Source organism: Serinus canaria, chromosome 1 (assembly GCF_022539315.1).
Source record: "Serinus canaria isolate serCan28SL12 chromosome 1, serCan2020, whole genome shotgun sequence".
Classification (NCBI taxonomy): Eukaryota; Metazoa; Chordata; class Aves; order Passeriformes; family Fringillidae; genus Serinus; species Serinus canaria.
Genome location: NC_066313.1, coordinates 66,122,198 through 66,141,764, shown reverse-complemented (window position 1 = coordinate 66,141,764; position 19,567 = coordinate 66,122,198). Strand labels below are relative to the sequence as shown.

General features: G+C 36.1%; 1 protein-coding gene across 17 annotated transcripts in view; it reads left to right on the top strand.

Annotated features, from left to right (window-relative positions):
* Positions 1-19,567, top strand: part of MYCBP2 (MYC binding protein 2) — a 168,285-nt gene that overhangs the window by 27,823 nt on the left and 120,895 nt on the right. For all 17 annotated transcript variants that reach the window (XM_050972392.1, XM_050972403.1, XM_050972438.1 and 14 more), the window contains exons 3-15: positions 989-1,204; positions 4,204-4,357; positions 5,471-5,667; positions 5,881-6,123; positions 6,402-6,473; positions 8,298-8,394; positions 12,523-12,596; positions 13,737-13,875; positions 14,500-14,576; positions 16,086-16,290; positions 17,201-17,365; positions 18,066-18,224; positions 18,686-18,890. In XM_050972392.1, the coding sequence (XP_050828349.1) occupies positions 989-1,204; positions 4,204-4,357; positions 5,471-5,667; positions 5,881-6,123; positions 6,402-6,473; positions 8,298-8,394; positions 12,523-12,596; positions 13,737-13,875; positions 14,500-14,576; positions 16,086-16,290; positions 17,201-17,365; positions 18,066-18,224; positions 18,686-18,890 (2,003 nt within the window). The remainder of the gene's footprint in view (positions 1-988; positions 1,205-4,203; positions 4,358-5,470; positions 5,668-5,880; positions 6,124-6,401; positions 6,474-8,297; positions 8,395-12,522; positions 12,597-13,736; positions 13,876-14,499; positions 14,577-16,085; positions 16,291-17,200; positions 17,366-18,065; positions 18,225-18,685; positions 18,891-19,567) is intronic.

Below are 19,567 nucleotides of genomic sequence, written 5' to 3'. Positions count from 1 at the left end.
CATATGCCTGAAGTCCAGTTTTAAAAGCCTGTGCTGATACCAGTAAGGTCTTTGCCAGTACACAACCAAATAGAAAGTGTAACCCTGTCTGGGAATTAACTGTTGTGGAGTTTTGTTTTTTCAAGTCAGTCATACCTCCTCTCCCATCTTACTGTTTCAAACTGGAAAAGTACAGGGCAGATATTTTTAAAAAATGTTTTCTCTTGTTATTTTTCCAAATCCAGTGACAGCCTCATGAAGGCTCCTTTGTGTCTTGGCCAAGGCTGACAATAATGTACTGGTAGTAGGTACCAAGGTGGGCCATAGTAGTGGTAACTTCTCAGAACAATTTCCCAGCTCATACTTTGTGGCTCAGGGCTTCTGAAAACAGCATGGTGTCCTGTTAAGTCATAGGTCTTGATTTCTTTATTTAGTAATTAGTCCATTAGATTATTATTCTCAAAACTGTTATCTGCAGCATCCTGACAGGAGTTTTTACACTTGTCATCAGTTTTCATCTAATGAAAAAACAAGCAGGTTTTCTTAATTTCTAGTATATGTTTAACAAACAATCTTAAATTTTTAGTATTTACCAGCAGGTTAAAACTAACAACTAGAATAGCAAGGCATGCATTTTAAAATTCAGTTATAATTAAAACCTCCAAAACAGACTGCTGTTGAGAAGATAAAGCTTGATTCTGCTATTCTTACCAGTGTGGCACAGGTTTGGACCATTTTGTAGCCTGAGTTGATGTCATTTTTAGTCACAGTGTTCTCATCAAGTTAGGAGAGGTAGAGGCTAAAGTGTGACTGAATTTATTTAAATGTCTTACTCTTCTTCCTTTCTTCCCTGCCTGAAATAGACCTGGTACTTCAGCTGGAAAGTCGTCTCTAGCTGGGAAATAGTTTGATCTGTTAAAATTGAGACTGTAGAGATTATTTATATTTAGCAAAGCTTGAAACTTTACTAAACCAATAAACTAAAATGAAAACTGATCTTGTTTTTCAGACTGAAAGCCTAGAGAGTACAATAACCATACCAGATATCAGATTACATAGCAATCCTTCAGCTTTTAATGTTTACTGCAATGTCCGCCATTGTGTGTTGGAGTGGCAGAAAAAGGAAGCGTCTGTGTCTTTGGCCTCAAAGAACAGTGTCCAGAGTGGGGATTCAGACAGTGATGAAGAAGAGGAGCCCAAAGAGCCACCTATTAAACTTCCAAAGGCAAGTAACTGATACCACTTAAAGTGTTCCATGTATGTCATCTAAGGTTGGTATATTCTTTTTTGGCATTAAAGAGCAACAGTATAAGCCAGCTGCTTAGAACACTGCTGTAGTTTTATTTGTAGTCCATCTAGTTCAGAATCATTTAGTGAATTAGGATGATCTATGTACCTGCCCAAATGTCAGGTAAACATTCAAGTTGCACTCCTTTTAAAGTGTTGGTACTTGAACACCTACTGCCTCAAAATCTACACAGAAATGATGCAAATAAGGCAGCTCTTATGTCTCTGAGGGGCTACCTGCTCATAATGGTAAAGGGTGCTTTTTTTTGCTTTACCCTCCAAAAAGAATAAGTATTTCTAATAATGGGAATAATTTGGTGGAATGCTTCCTAAGATGTTTGCTGGGTATGCATGTAATTGCGGTAACTGTCAATTATTTTTTCCCTTTTTTGGCTTTAGTGCCCTTAGTGGTACTGACAGCTCCACATTCTAATCGAATGTAGTAACTTGCTGTGATAGCTTTATATTTTTGGTTTCTCAGGAAATACTTACCTTTGCCTCTGATACTTGTTTGCTACCTTATTTATTTAGTATCTTAGCTAATGGTGAATGGAGTAGGTTCAGTTCTGTTGAAAAGATTTGCATTTTGCAGAGTAAAGGAGAGGTATTTCCCACACCTTTCACCCTCACACACCCACACACCCACACACACCCACACACACACACACACCCCCACCCCCCCAGGATTTTAAACTTAAGGCTGAGTAAGGAATGATCCATAAAAGCCCTCTACTAAACAAATACTGGATTAAAGTGATTGAGGTGGAATTAAGTGTGTTAAACATTCTTTGTTCCTGCACTGGCATACATTTTGTTAATAACCTTAAGCAAAAATTTAAAAATTTAAGTTGTAACAAAAAATAAAAGATGAATGATTACTTTCTTTGGGAACTGACTTTACACATTTTAAAATTCATCATGGTATTGTTACCTTTGTAAATGTTCTCCTTTTTTTGTCTATGTATATAATATAAATTAGGTCAAAGTAGTGTGTAATTTTAATTATAGAAATGTTAGCATTGGGGATAACACTCACAATAAGAGCAAAGATAAAGGAAATAAAACAAGAGCATAGATAAGACTTCAAGATGAAATAGGAGGGGTTTTAGGAATTAATTAGGAGTGTCAATGTCTCCATCCAGGCTAGAATTTTGGGTACCTTTTGTTAAGCAATCTTAAACTTTTGATCTGAAGTCTCAAAGGGGTTGCAAAGGGAATGGGAGAATGGTAGCACAGAAAGCGTCAGTAAGAGCAGTAAGGCTGTGACACAAGCTGAGCAGAGTAGTGCTTGTTTTGGCTCAAAAACCTTTTAGAGAGCAGTGAGAACAAGCTTAAAATGTCTTGAAAAGAGCTATTTGCTTATTCTGTCCTTCAGAGCACCTTTTGGAGGAGTGAGGTAGAGAGATACACTCACACACTATATATATATATGTAAGATATACATACATGAGATAATACACTGAATAGATCTATTTTATGAAGCCCACTCAATCTCTTGATCTGAGATATTTAAAAACCAACACAAAACTCTATGCAGAATTGATAACATCCCAGGAGAACTCTCTTATTGATTCCTACTGTAGTGGAAGTTCACCAAACTCTGAACTTTTTCCCACTGTGTTATGTTCTCTACTTTCTCTAGCTGCCTCTATCAGCTCTTGGATGAGGTCTTCTGTCTGAAGATTGTAAAGAATAAACTTAGTTTCTCTCAAAGACACTATAACTGAACAGGAAGGGAATTTATAAAAATGTACTTTAAATGTATTTTATTTTTTAGCCTTTAGGATGATGGTGAGTTTTAGATCCTGGAAAAAACATTACTATGTTGACAGGTTTTTTCACTGTAGATTCCCTGCATGTGTTTTCCCATACTCCATTGCAGATGTGAAATTTAAGGTGTAATTAGTAGGAAAATTGCTGTTGTGCTTTGAGGACTTGACTTGTTTGTTTTTTTTTTATCCTTACTTTGAGAAAAAAAATAGATGGCAAAATAATTTGTGAAGGGTGGGAATCAAATTAAATTTGATTCAAATTAAAGTTACAAGGCATCCAGTAAAACTTAGAGCTGACTGCCAGAATATATGCTTTAAGCATGGGTGGCAGTTGCATTAACAGTGTTATTTATTTTAACATTTCTGTCTTTTTCCTTAGATTTTACTCAGGGTGAGTCTGTATGGGGGCTCTGCTCCTGACCAAAACACATAGTGAAGTTAAGATACAGTTGCTTATTTGTAATGTGGTAACCCCCCTCTCTTTCATCATCATTATTAAATGCGGGGTTTGAGAAGGAAGTGCAAGGGAGCAGTCAGTGAAGAGAAGCATGACTGTAATCTCAGAATAGTCAGGAATTCTAAAAGGGAAAGTTAGAGATGGCTCTAACAGGGCTTTCAAACATGTTCTGTTAGTTGGCTTAATGCATATCTTTTATGAGTACACATGGAGTTTTAGTGACTAGCAATTAATCTTTGTTTTTGTCACAATATAAAAAATAATCTCAGAGGCTTTGGAGGGGAAAGTTCTAGAGCTGCCAGTATCAGCTGTCAAATGTATTGTTATTCAGGATGTGAAGCCAGGTTGCAAGACCGTTCTAGTTTGCTGGCTCACGTTAATGAGCAAGGAAAAAGAAGACTGTCAAAGAGTGAACTGGATAGAAATCAGAAGGGCTCAGAGGTATAGTTTGCCTTTTATTGTGCAAAAAATTTTAAGCTTCCTTATTCTTTCAAGAAGCTTAGTCTGCTTAGATATGCTCTTTTATGTAGTGGCTGACTTATGTGTAATATTTGCTGGTATAGTTTTATAGGTGGATTCTTGATTTTGATTCTGGTTTAACACTGTATTTTTTATTGTCTTGTTCAGTGAACACTGGGATATACTTTTTTGATGAAGATCTAAAAATATTATATTGACATCTGTTCTGAAAAATCTCTACTTCTTTAGATCATTGAAGTTGGATTGTGTGAAGTCTTTGAATTGATAAAGGAGACGAGATTTTCTCATCCATCCTTGTGTCTCAGGAGCTTACAAGCCCTACTTAATGTGCTCCAAGGTCAGCAACCAGAAGGCCTGCAGTCAGAGCCTCCTGAAGTCCTAGGTAATCTCATCTCTTACTGTATTTTTTATTAACATACACCTGTTATTGTGTTGGACAGCAGAAAATGGTTCTTGGCAAGTATTTGTGAGGTAGTAACATGCCTGTTCCAATTTACTGACTGTTCTGGCCTTACGGTGCTGGTGTGGTCTATATAGCTTAGATGTTTAATTTTGTAATTTTTTTGGAGCTGCTAAGCAGAGAGTCACAATTCTTGTTTTTATTTTCTCTGGCCATCCCAAAGCTTCCCTGAAAATTAATTTTCTTTTTAATGATCTTGAAAATAAAAGTTGAACTTGTGATGCCTTTGAGAGCATGATTGACTATATCCTTTAAGTTAAAATCCCATTTTCTTTTGTTGATTTATAGAACAGCAAAGAAGTCCAGGCTGTAGCCTGAGTTGTTTAAAGAAAATTTTTAGAAAGTCTTTAGACTTCATATATTTTTTCATGTTTTATGACTTAACAGTATTGCATTTCCAAAGATTGTAATTTGCTACAGAAAACTTATTTTGTATTGATGCATAGAGTATTAAAAAGCTGCAAAGGACACTTTTTGATTTCTGCCATAGTGATTAATTGTATCAGATGTCAGGAAAAATTAGGTGGATTTCTGTTCACACTTGGATTGTTACAGAAGTTCAGCCACCAAACAGTGTTTGGAAAGAGACATATGATCAAAATAATTTTCAAGCCTCAATTTGAAATAAGTGCTTGTTCCTATGAGGTGAGTTGTGCTTCAGCATGGGTAATGGTCATAAAGAGTAGACAAGCGATCTGCACATCATCTCAGTGATGGGGTAGACTGAATAGTGTTTACTATAATAACACTTTCTGGCCCATTGCTTGTTAATGTGTTCTACTGTGACAGAAGGACTTGTAGTTTTTCTTCTTCAGCCATGGTGATTATCCAGACTTGATGTTTTTTGGCTGAAAAGAAGAAAAGTTAAAGGTAGTTCAGGTTCATTTAAGATGCTTTTCTGTCTGAAACTAGCTCTGAACATAATAGCTGAGGAAAGATAGAATGTATTTTCCTATTTTAATTTCCCATTGATAGTTAAATTGTTTTGTATGATTTTTGTGACTGATCTGTGCAATGGCTGTGTTTTCTCTGCAGAATCCCTGTTCCAGCTGCTTTTGGAAATAACTGTCCGTAGCACGGGAATGAATGACAGTACAGGACAGTCCTTGACAGCACTTTCCTGCGCTTGCCTCTTCAGTTTGGTAGCTGCCTGGGGAGAGACAGGAAGGACATTGCAAGCAATCTCTGCAATCCTCACCAATAATGGCAGCCATGCTTGTCAGACTATTCAGGTCTTGCACTAAAACTTCTCTGTATCTGGGAATTTATGTAAATGAGAACTTCTCATGAGTTCTGAGAAGATGTGTTGTTTAATTACCTCCCCCCCCCCTATTTTAGAGATGAGTTGGTATTTCTCTGTCTCTCTTGAGTTGGAGTTAGAACAGAAAATGCAACATTTTATAAAATTGTCATCTTTTTCACTCACTATTTCTTTTACTGTTTAGGTGCCAACCATTTTAAACTCTCTTCAGCGGAGTGTACAGGCAGTTCTGGTGGGCAAAATCCAAATCCAGGACTGGTTCAGTAATGGGATAAAGAAGGCAGCCTTGATGCACAAATGGCCGTTGAAAGAAATATCTGTAGATGAAGATGACCAGTGCCTACTTCAGAGTGATGGTTTTTTCCTCTATCTCTTATGTAAAGATGGACTTTACAAAATTGGCTCTGGATATAGCGGGACAGTGAGGGTAATGTGTCTGCTTCTTGTCTGATCAGTGCTACTTGGTGTTTTAATCTAACTTCTATGATGTCCTATTTCCATGGACAATCTTACATAGCTTACTGATAATCAGTTCTATTGCAGTTTGTGTAAATTTTTCTGATGACTTCTATGACAATTTGACAACATTTTCTTAGAATTTTTACTTTGCAGTCTGGTTGAAGATATTACTTAGATGGTAAATAATTATGTGTTGAGTTTTCACTCTGGTATTTGTTAAATGATGGAAGTTTTTTTGCTTTTCAGGGCCATATATACAATTCTACATCCCGCATCAAAAACAGAAAAGAAAAAAAGTCTTGGTTAGGTTATGCTCAGGTAAGTGAATACTTAAAATATAAAATGTGCAGTCCTACTCGTCCCTCATAAGCAGTTTAAGTAGACCCTGGCTTAAAGTAAGCTTGAATGGATATTTTATCATTCCTTTAACTTTCTTTATAAAAAACAATATTTTTGGTACTGGCTTCTAAATTATGGAGAATGATGGACCTGTAATCACTGGCCTGTGGAAAGGAATAATGGAGTGTTCATGCTTTGTGTTGTCACTGTAAAGACTTTTGCAAAATATGTTTTAGCACATCAGTTTATGAATTGGACAGTCAATTGATGTGTGGTTCTGATGTGTGTGTGCGCGCGTGTCAGTGGATGTAAAAAAGTGTTGTTACAACAAACATGTAAAAAATATTTGAAATACCTGTTTATAAAAAGAAATTGGCATGAAAACATCTGCAGTAAAATAAGGAAGTGCTATTTTGGTTGGGAAGGATTTGAGCACACGTAAACAATACGTAGAGATAATTATTGACATTGGCATTGTGGAGTTAACTATATTTTTATGGTTTGTGTTTTTTAGAGTTAGTTTCTGGAATATCAACCACTTTTTCTTATACCTTTATTATTCACTATAAAAAAACCCCAAAACATTTAAAAAAGTATTTCAGAGAACAATTAATTTACTGAATTTGTTGTATATTTACTCTTAACTGAGTGATCTCATTGTCCCATTGTGATTTTTAGTATACTCCTTGCCACGCTTTTGAAGTAAAATTGTTCATTACAAATATATGTTCTTTCATTGCAGTTACTGTGTTTGTGTAAACACAAACACATGAAATCTGGTTTTATTTAATGCAAAAGCAGATCACCAGAAGGTGCACTGGCACAAAACAAATGGGTGTGGATGTATTAATTCTGGAGCCTGTTCTATCAGTTCGGAAAGGAACAGGATTCTGGTTTCATTATATGGTGTTACATATTTGGACATTCTGTACATAACTATAAATATATGTGATTCTTTTTGAGTGCTTGTACAGGTGTGTGTACTCACACAGTGACTGTAGCCAAAGGCACTGCAGTTTGGACAAGTGTCATTCTGTGGTTATATTTATAGAAAGGTGTGTAACTTGCACTTATTGCTAGTTTTGTGTCCATAAGAGATAAAAGGTGTCCTTAGTGTCATTTCCCTTCAGGTGCATAGTTAAAAATCACCTTAAATTCAGGTGATTTTTCTTACTTCATCATCATAATTGCTTTTAGATTAAAGCTTTACTATCTACTTTAATGCTCTTTGCTTACTTTATGTGGGCTTGTTTTCCTCATTTTGCTGAGATTTATTTATCCAGTAGTTTCAATGGAAGGAACTGTCTTAGTGTGGGAGTCAAAGTAGTTAACTAATATTTTTTTTATTCTAGGGTTTAATGCATGTATTAATATGCATCAATGATTGGTCTTCTGTATAAGACAACATTATCTATTGCCTTCCTCTTATTCCTGTGACTATTCTGTTGATTTGAAAAGTGGATACAGAAACACTGGTTTTTACTGTGGCTGTGGCTTCTAAGTCTACTTGTATACAGATATAAATAACAATTAAAATGCGGGGTTTCAAAGTTGTATACAAGCTTCAGCATGCTAATCTATGGCATGAAGAAGGTGAAGGAAGGGAGTCAAATTTCATCTCTTAATGTGGAACTTAGTTAAAATTTGGGTTAGTAGAACAAGTTGATCATCATTTGATGTAAAAGGCTTCCACTATTTTAAAGCAATATGTAAAATTATTATTGCATTTTTCCCTTTTAACATCTGTTAATGTATTTAAGAGTATTCTCATACCTCCACATATATTTTTTTTGTTCTTGCCAGGGCTATTTATTATACAGAGATGCGAATAATCACAGTATGACAGCCATAAGAATAAACCCTGAAACTTTGGAACAAGACGGTACAGTTGCTTTGCCAGGTGAGAACCTCCATATGAGAGAAATTTGGTATAGATTGCTGTTTACATGTTCTGTATTTTCAGGCAAACAGAAGAGAAACAGAGATTTTGAGGTCACAAATAGACTGCTTTATGAATTTGCTTCACTTCAGACCAGCTTCAGTATTTCACTTAAAGGCCTGGCTTCTTATTCCAGTCACTGGAAGAATATTGCAACATTTTAGAATATGTGAACATCTTAATTTAAATTCCTTCCTAAAAATTTTCTTTTCTTTCTCATTTGAACTTTGAGTGTTTGGCTCATATATGACTTTGCTTCCAGGATTTCTTACATGTAGGCAATTATAAACTATGAACAGAACAATTTTGCTTTTTACTAGGGTAAAAGTATATCCAAAAAGCAAAGGTAGCTAATGAACACTGATGGAGGACCATGCTTCTGGTGTTTATATTGGTGGTGGATTTTGGTTTATTTGTGTGGGGATTTTTTTGTTTTATTTTGGGTGGGGTTTGTTTGTTTTGTGGGGGGTTATTTGTGTTCATTTTGTTGTGCTTTTTCAGAGGATCCTCATAACTTCAGTCTGATGAGAGAATAAGGATGTTCCTGGAACATGCTTTAATGGCGTTCTAGTGAAATACATCTGTTGTCAGCTACACAGATAAATTGCAGATGGACACAAGAATATTTTTTAATCAAGCAATGACAGGCTTATTTTGTAGATCAGAAGAAAGATTTTTGTTTCATCCTGACATAAATAAGAAACCACTGACTGAAACCGCAGAAAAGTTCTCTAGCATTTTTGTCTTTAAAATGCAAACCACAATTTTTTAAATAAGTTCTGAATGTTGAATCTAGTCCATGCAACCTTCTGCACATTCTTAAAGTATGGATGTCTTTTTAAGCTGCTCTTGCTCCTTGTTGGGGCTGTATGAGGTATTTCAGGGACAGCACATTCAAGGACCTGAAAAACTGCCTTTCAGAGTGGTTTTTCAGCTTTGTTCACCTCAGGGCAGCTTCTTACACAGTAGGGTTCATTGATGTCCTTAATTATGTTACCATTTATAAACAAATCAGTGTTCCTCATGCAAGTCTTGAGAGAGATTTGAGCACATTTAAAGTCTACCCTTTGGAGCTGTTAGCTTGTTTTTGCAAATCTCAGTGACAAGTGTCGTTCTGCAAGACTGCCTTGTATTTATACTGCAAAAAAAGCACAAATTGAATGTGTGTGCCTTCTCAGCAATTTGTAAAAGCAAATCCAAATGGGAATACCCATTCAGAAATTTATCAAACTGTCCTCTCAGTTGCATCTTGTATGGTTTGTGATGGTGTTAAAGTAGATGTTCTTTGTAACTCCAGTCCTTTGTATTTCAGTCCTTGAACTTTGCTGTTTTACTTTGTGCACTTCTACACATTTATCTCAGTGTGTTATTGTGAGAAGATATGACCTTGTTCTTTTGCCTGGGACAAATTCCAGGGGGTCCACTTCTGGTTATTTTCCTTTCCCATTAGAAAAAATAAAAGGAAGGTAGGGGGAAGGTGTCTGACCTGAGGAAAACTGAGTTGGTACTTAACTCTGACTAGTAGTGGCTGACCCACTGCAGTCTTATGCTCACTTGCAAGTTGTTCTAGTTCTGAAAAGCCATGCTGGCTAGAACTAGAGGCCAGTGACCTTGCTAACAGCTGAACACAGCAAATATTTGCTCCTAGTTGGGATGATATTCAGACATGGCTCTATCTGGAATTAATCTCTTTCAAATGTCTGGGCTGGTAGTAGTGCATTAAAAAAGGGTATTAGAATTTATTCATACAAGGCATGCGTAGGAGGTTAGGAGATTTGATTAGAAGTTGATCCTAGATAGAAGTCACATGACCTTAGAAAAGTCAGAGAGCTATGGAATGTTATTTTCTCCTTTCTCAGACAGTAGGATCCATCAGCTTCTTGAAGCCATAAACTTCTATTTTTAAAGGACAGTCTTTCCACTCTGAAAGATGATCTTTCAAATCCAGCCTTGTTTCTGGAACTACCAGGCTATGTGTCAACATTCTTGTGTCTAAGGCCTTTGCCAAGATTTATACACTGTACCTGAGTTGTGTGTCTGTTTTTGCAGTCCATGTATCATAAAAGAATGTCTGAATTCCATGAGAATTTATTAGGTGACTAGACTTGAATTACAGAGGTTTTCATCTTTGCCATTTCTTTCAAAAGTGATGTTTACTGCATACCTTAAAACAGTTTCTGTTTTCAGATGGAGAAATTGAAGTCACATGGTATAAGATTTTAGTGTTCTTTGAAATTGCAAATTAGTGTCTTAGGCTCAGGACTATTCCCTTAGTGTGGAAAGTACTGCTAACTGAGGGTAGCCTAGGTGGTCTCAAGGGCTGCATTAGCAGGTACAGAATGTGCAATATGAATGTGGAAGGTGATGCTTCACAGAGGCTTCCTTTGAAGCCTCTAAGGAGGCTGTGATTAACAGATATCTGTAGTTACATGCTTTTAGTACATAAACCTTTTCTCTTATTGCAGTCTTCAGACAGAATGGATGGTTATCCTCATCCCCAGAGTAATCTACAAAGTCAGATTGAATAAGATTTAGGATTTATCATACAAGCTTCTTCCTAGCTGAGACACTATTCTAGTTTTTCCAAATACTCCGTTTGCCTTCCATTTTTTAGTCTTCCCAATTATTTGATTTTTAATGCTGGGCCTGTTTGGTAGCTAAGCAAGTGCTAATTTTTAGGAAGTCTTCTGGAGAACATGTATGTAAAAAACCTAAAAAACAGCACCCCTCTTCTAGATTTTCTCTTAGAACAGATCTACCAAACATAGCAACAATCTCCAGAAATGTTTACCAGGAGACTCACCTTTCTTGAAGTGACTCAAGCAATAGACTAAGTAGTGTACTATGGACCCACTAGTGGCCAGAATGTTCTGTTTCCTTGGCTGTTCTGCTTGTGTGAACATGTAATTTTCAGTCATTCGAGGAAACTTCATGCTTAGCAGCTTCCTGTAACCTTTGGAGAAATGTCATTTATTTTAGTTTTGGAACTTCTCATCCAGTTACTGGTGCTTCTTTTATCACTGACATGACTTTGTAGCCTAAAGAATTAGTAGTGTGGACTGCCTTTGGTTGTTAAATCTGAGATTGTTTTTGAGAGAGCAGTATTTCAGATTTCAGTGTTTCTGCTGCCATTCTCCATCATGCTTGCTGCATACCTTCTGTGATTCCTGGTTGTGAGCAGGTTGTGCTCTAAGGGGAAGGAATGTTGTCTACTTTTGGTGTTTTGCTTCCAGATGTGGAAGTTACTGAAGGCTTTTTAATGCATTTTCTGTTCCTGGTAAGACGCTATATTGGACTGGGCAGTGTATCAGGAAAAAGTAAACAGTGGGTTTCTGTGGGGTGTTCTCAGCTGTATTTTTATAAAAACAGCAAACTTGCTGGTTATGCTAGAAAGACATCATGTGTGCTCCATTTAGCATTAAATTTATTTGATAAAATGTTAATACTGCATCTTTGTTAGATTATGAAGCAAATGTTTGAAGTGTAAAGTGGCTGTTCTGTATTATTTTTGGAAGAGGTCTTTTTCTTGTGGTAATCAATGAGACAGACACTAACCATATGATATCTTTGCCAGTAGCTCCATCATCAGTGCAGGAAGGGGAGAAGGAATAGTGTAGAGACCTAGGTTTAAAAGAGAAAGTGGTCTTTTTCTTTTTTTTTCTCCTAATTTAGGTAGAATTCTTTCCCTCCCATTTTCTTGGAATTATCTGAGCTATTTTCAATAAATTATGTATTCAAGTATATACTTAATAGTTTTCAAAAACCCCCTAGATTTTCAGTTAATAGTTTGGTGAGATTTATAAATCGTGGTTTTTTGCAGTTCAATATTGGGATGTAACCACTCACATTTTATACAATGGAAAGTGCTCTAATAACTCTTACAGGAGCTAAGGAGAATTACATGCTTTTGGTGAGACAGGACATCTTAGTGTAAAATAACACATTATCAGAATGGTATGATCTCACTTGAGACAAAGCAGAACTGTCATGATCTGATTGGAGTGAGAATGAATTAGACAGAAGCAGAGTTCAGTGTGTGTATGTATGCTAATATAAACTGATGCCGTGTGCTTCATTTTTCTCTCACAGATTGTCATTCTGAAGGGCAGAATATCCTTTTCACAGATGGAGAATATATTAATCAAATAGCAGCATCTAGAGATGTAAGTTTTACAAATGATGGGTAAACTATTTTTCTCTCAACTGGGTTTTATTTTACAATATTTATAGCCTCCTTCTTTCTTCATGTTTGGCTTTTTCTTTACGAACACAATTAAGGAAGAAATCTAGGTAACTAGAAATAATGAGAAACTTCCATATTTGTGCATAAAAAATTAGTATTTTGGTATTAATTCCCACAATTTTGATTTGTGATTGATTTTGTTTATATTTTTCAGGTAAGTTTTAAGAAAAACTCTATTGCTCTTTCAGAAAAAAAACCCTTATATGTTCAATAATGTCTTTTTAACATGTTGTACAGTTTCTTTGTGGGATAAGCTTCACAGAGCTTAAGGATAATTTTTTTTTCTTTATTAGTTTCCTGAAATTGCTTTGGAACTTATTGGAGCATTTCAGACAGTTTTACTAGAAGAGATAGGAAATATACTACATTCCAGTTGATTTTTGTGTGAAAATTGCCTGATGGCCAAAGCTCTAAAAACTCAAAGTGCTTCTACTAGAGACAGAACTGTAGTGGTGGTTGTATTTTTTTTCAGCAGACAGTTACTATGTTTTTAGTTCTGGTGTGGTTTTTGGTAGTGAGAAATCTGTAAAATAGGGATGGGGTGAACCTGGGTTGTTAACAGATGCTAAACATCAACTATAGAAAAACCAAGATAATTCCATTTCCCTCCTAACAAAACCAGCTGTTGTTTTTTGGGTTTTTTTAACATGGTGAGATGAAGATAACTCTGCACTTATAAACAGAAAACTCGTCTAACTGTTCTTTACAGCAGTCACTCTGCATGCAGAATTTTGGGCTATGAATAAGGAGAAGTTCAGGGCTTAAATGTAGGTGTAAATAGTTGCAAGAATAAGATTTCTACAGCAGTTCACTATTTTTATAGCGTTCATAGCATTCTCATAGAACTCAATACATGTTTAAGGAGTCAGATACTTCAGCTTGTCCTGATGGCCACTTAATTCTTTTCTCCTCTGTGGTAAATGTTGTAATAAAAGTTACTTTATCAATGTGTCCTCTGACATTTACTCTGAAATAGTACTATGTCAATGCACTTAGGACTTGAAAAATAAATTAATTAATTTCTTGTGCAGTATAAAGTGGATTTTTGTATTTTTTGCAGGATGGCTTTGTAGTGCGAATATTTGCCACAAGTACTGAGCCAGTATTGCAACAAGAACTACAGCTTAAGCTTGCAAGAAAATGCTTACATGCCTGTGGCATCTCATTGTTTGATCTGGAGAAAGATTTGCACATTATCAGTAAGTTCTCTTCTTTGAAGGTTAATAACAAGCCTGGTAATTCAAACAGTAGAGCTGAAACACTGTGCTTTGCTTTGGCTCTACTATGTAGAGGAAGGTATAGCTCCATAATAAACACATCAGAGGGGTGTGAAACCATTCAAGCATTACTTGACTCAGAGTCAAATCCATACACCCATTTGGAATCACCTTTCTGTCTCTAGTACTATTCATGGTTTTCCAGTATTTTCCTTCAGTTGTATGATAAATATATAATTGTTTGAAGCTTGGACTTTATAAAACATGGTTAAGCTGCAGAATTCCTTGCTGTGGGTCAAAGTTAACAATTTACAAGGACCAATGACTGGATTAAAGGGAAAAAGAATTACATTGAAAAACACATTTGCATCAGAATTTGAGGTGAAGAATCGTTAGTATCTATGAAGGTATTTTGAAAAAATATCACTTGGCATTTGCTTTGGGGTGGTTTTGCTCTGTTGAGCTTGCTTTTGCCTCTATCAGAACAAAAAAAAAAAAAAAAAAAAAAAGCATATTTGTCTCCATGGACCAGCAGAGGTGGATAGGTGACTGGTCTGTGAAACTGCCTGGTTAAACTGTTCAGTTAACACAATCTCAATTGCACAGGTACAGGGTTTGATGAGGAATCAGCTGTCCTTGGTGCTGGGAGAGAGTTTGCACTGATGAAAACTGCTAGTGGAAAGGTACTGAAAATGTTCTGTAGTAAATAGCAAATTGCACCAGTAGATTTCTGTGTTTTTTAATTTAATCATTATTTTCCATAATTTCTTACTGCCTTTTCAGTATGTTAGAACGTATGTCTATGACTGCACTCAGATATATTTTTCAGAGCCTGCTTTAAAATCTAAAAGGCAAATAGTTATTTAATAACATAAACAGATAGTTGGAACCCCTTAAAAATCCATTACTTGAATTTATAGGAATTTCTACATTGAGTCTTACAATGAAGGGCTTTGTTTAAATTTGGGAGACAAAACTTCTGTCTACAAATGATGTGTTAGCATACTTGAAAATTTTACCACTTCATAACTTTCCACAGTCTGACCATAGTAATTTATTTAAATCCCATCCTGATTTTTTTTCTGATATTTTAGAGAATTATTGATTCCCCTATGCAGATTTTTCAATTGATTTCTTTAAACCTATTCTTAATGATTTGATATGTTGTTCTGCTCAGTGGAGACTTTTTGAGGCATTTGCATAAAGATGGAAATTTAGAAATAATACTGTCAGTGACTCTTTACGTTATTTACTGTGGTTCTATTTCAGTGTGAAAGACTAGTGCTATTTATCTTGTAGAAACATAGTTCTTAATTACATGTTCAAAATTGCATTGCTTTGTTGGAATGAAGGCCTTGCTCTGCTGGTGTCAGAACAGTGAGATTGTTGAAAATGTTAGAGTAAATATTTTTTAAGGAAATTTAACTATCTGTACCAGAATTTGATCAGATAGAACTCTTCAGCATTGAGGGAGACAGATTAGCTTTGTCATTTAACTAACAAAAGTGCCTGTTCATATAAAATTAACACATTTCCTGGGTTTGGTCTATAGAGTTAGGGTGGGAAATACAATGCGTAAGGCAATGTAAAGTGGCTTCAGGTGCTCCATAGGTTGACAGACCAATTTTATAGAGCTGTTGAGTTGCATGGTTCTAAAGGAAACTTTTTTGTTCATGGCAGTATTTTTGTTCACATGAAATATCTTACTCAGTTATTTACGTAGTCAGTTGCCACTGTGCATTTCCTAAACATGTTTTACAAATGTGTTAAAGCATATTAAAATATGTAGTGATTTTTTATTTTAAATTGATTTTATCGTTATAATGCCATCTTGTTTTTACATGGACCAGACATTTTTGTGAGGTGTTTTAAATGCTTCCTCTGAGTAGTTTCTTTGGTTCTTTCTGTGTGTTCAACTCATCTAGCCAAACAATTATATATGAAAACTATATAACAGTGGCTCAATAGAAAGCACAATTCAAAACAATCTAATCTAAGAATCTAATCAGAATGTTTCCCCCATTGAGTCAAAATTGATGGGTTTGAGACAGAGATACTGAAATGGCATAAACAAAGTCAGGAAGAGTGCAGTGTGCTTTGAAATGAAAGTAATTAAAAACAATACAACTTTGAGAATTATGTAAGCTTGAAGCGCTGTGGCATAACTAAAACTGATGAACTTTTTTTCCTAGATTTATTATACTGGCAAATATCAGAGCCTTGGAATCAAACAAGGTGGCCCTTCAGCTGGCAAATGGGTTGAACTCCCAATCACAAAATCTCCAAAGATTATTCAGTTTTCTGTTGGACATGATGGCTCACATGCCTTACTTGTTGCTGAGGATGGAAGCATATTCTTCACAGGTTCTGCTAGTAAAGGAGAGGATGGTGAATCAAGTATGTATCATTGCTTGCTTGACCAGTGGTTGGTAAAAGCCTCTTTAAGAGAGTTTTTAATTTGAAAATAAGAGTTTCAGCATTTTTTGGGATCATGGAAGCATGCTGTTTGTGCTGGATGCTGGCCGCAAATCCTGACCACCAGTGCCAAAACCTCTCCCAGCTACAGAATCCAATCTGTGTTTTACCACAGTTTGGGTTGTGTGGTGGAAGTACTCTTTTAGATTTATCCCAAGAAAAGACAGTAGTAAATTTGGTCAAGAGGCCATGCTGTCTGCCTGGAAAAACTGTGGAGCCAAACTTTTGCCTCTTTGCTGTTGTTTTATTGAGCTTTGGAAGTGGATGTTTTGCTGGCTGGTGGACGTGCATTGATGAGAACTTGCAGAGGCAGATCTGTGGTCGATCAAGCAGAATTCTTCAGACATTAAAGAAGACAGATTAGTTTGATCTTTGGACTTACAAATGCTTCATCAATATAAGATTAACACATTTCCTAGTCTTGATTTCTGTAGTTGTGTGTGTACGTTGAAATAGACTTTGTAAGACAATTGAAGATATCTTTAAGTGCCCTGAAGCTGTGATCTGCTGTAATATTGAATTAAATACTTCACTTTAGGAAACAGATGGGAGATGATGATGTGGTAGATTAATAAGAATAATTAAAGGGATTTGAAATCCCTTTAAATTTAGAAGAATCATTTCTAAAAGATACTGATCTAATCATGTCTTGGCTTGCCATTGAATTTTTTGAGAGGAGCCAGTATAATCCAATTAAAATTAGACCAGGAGATTGTGCCTATTGTTAGTTGTTTGGGTTTTTTCATTAGTGGTTTGAAAACTAAGGTTTATGCCTGTGATGGTTTGAGGATTTTTTGGTAGATTTATTTGTAATATATTTCTTTATTTAAAGCTAAAAGCAGACGGCAATCAAAACCATATAAGCCTAAAAAAATTATTAAAATGGAAGGAAAGATTGTCATATCTACAGCGTGCAATAATGGAAGCAGTTCTGTAATTTCCAAAGATGGAGAACTCTACATGTTTGGAAAAGATGCCATTTACTCTGACAGTACAAGTAAGTTAATGTTGGTCTTTTGAATTATTTTTCAACTGAAGTAATTGAAATCAGTATGGAAGTTTTTAGCCCATGAAAATGTTGTTTGTATGTTTCTTACCTTCCTAATGTATTTTTGACATTCTCTTGATTCAGACAAATATGACAGAAGGGTATGAAAAGATAGTTTCTGAAAGTTCTGTAAAATAACTTGGCATCAATGGTGACAAACATCCAAAGTAATTCTTCCACTAAGGAGAAGAAAAAAAAAATTCACTTGTGTTAATCTGGCACAAGAAGGCCACACAGGAAGAAGTCACAGAAATAAGATGTGCTTTGGTACGAACAAAGGCTGCTGGAAGCTGGGCCTTGATGTGCTTCTCTCTTCATAAGGTAGCAGGGGATCCTGTACGCCACAGTTTAAGTAAAATAAAATGAAATTAACTCCAATGGCTTTCTGATTCCTTTAGAATTCTTTTTCAAAACATGTGATTCGCCGCAGTTTTAAGTTTGCTTTTGGATTTTCATTTTTTGCAGGACAAGTGGCCTAGGCCTAATTCTCCTTTCACTTTTTATTCTAGCACTTGTTTTTTATATCTGTTTTTCTCCCATGCTGTAAATTTTAAAATTGTCAGTATCCACTAACAATTTTGATACATCATTGAGTTTCCTTCTTGGCTAGAAAGTGCAGTTTTTCACCCAAGTTTTTTATGTCTTTCAGGTTTAGTAACAGATTTGAAAGGTCATTTTGTGACTCAAGTAGCAATGGGCAAAGCTCACACCTGTGTGTTAATGAAGAATGGAGAGGTTTGGACATTTGGAGTAAATAATAAAGGACAGTGTGGACGAGACACAGGCTCTATGAGCCAGGGAGGAAAAGGTGTGGGACCTTGATATCTTTTTTTTTTCCTTTTCATTTGCATGCTGGCAAATATCAGAAGTGAAAACAAAGCTAAACATTTTGTTGTAAAATGTAATTCCAACACTAAATTTGAATACATGCAACATGATTAAAAAAATCAAGCACGTCCATGCACAAAGATTTCCAAAAAGTCTCTGTGCTGGCTGAGCAGTCAAATCAGGATTTCCTAGTCATTCCTTTTAAAACCTGATCTGTGAATGTTCTTCAAAGCTTCAGCAGTTCATAGACATGTAGAATAGTTGGAGGTGGAAGCGATCTTTTATAGGTCATTTAGTGCAACCCCCTGGCAGCGAGCAGAGGCATTTTCAGGTAGATCAGGTTGCTCAGAGCCTCCAACCTTTCCTTACCTCTCTGAGTAACCAGAACCCTCTCTGTTGGCCTCAGAAAGCAAGTATTTCTTATTTCCATATCTTAATTAGGTTTTGGAGTCGAGAACATGGCAACAGCAATGGATGAAGATCTGGAAGAGGAACTGGATGAAAAGGATGAGAAGTCCATGATGTGTCCTCCAGGCATGCATAAATGGAAGCTGGAGCAGTGTATGGTGTGCACTGTATGTGGAGATTGCACAGGCTATGGAGCCAGCTGTGTTAGTAGCGGGCGTCCTGATAGAGTACCTGGAGGGTAAGCACATGTGTGGGACTGTGGGTGGTGCAGTGAGTTGGATGACTAAAGCACTTCCTGAATGTGAACTGAGTTGAAAGTAACTGTATAGCTAAATAAATAGTAGTGTGTGCTTTAAAATCAGAAAAGGCTTAAAATTTCTTTAAATAGCTTGTGGCTGCAGGTGATTTCGTTTTACAAACTGTTTTCTTACTTTAGCCTGTAGTTCTTTACTAGAAGCTGTTGGATGTGAACACCAATATAATTTCTGTCTCATGACAGAGCTCCTGGCTTAGGGTAACTTTTCTTCATCCTCTGATGGAAGCTTATCTTGCTATTCAAGTTGCCATTATCTGTTACTTCTTAGTTGAGCTGCAGGAGGGCCACTGAGTCACCATTACTGTTTCTTCAGCATTTTGTGTGCTCATTGTTTCCTTGTTCATGTTTTCATGTGGTGTACATTAAATTGAAGAAAGAAAGTTAGTTCTGAGAAGTCAGTTCAGTGGACAGTCAGTGTATGGTCAGTGTATGGCACCATGCAACAGCAGCTAGGATTTAAACCAGCTGTCCTCCCTATTTATCTCAGGAAAACTTGCATGTCCACAGATAGAACAAAGTAAGAATCTATGTTTTAATTACAAAGGCATCAGTAATGCACAAAAATAAAAGATAATGATAAAGCAACTCTGTTTGCTGCA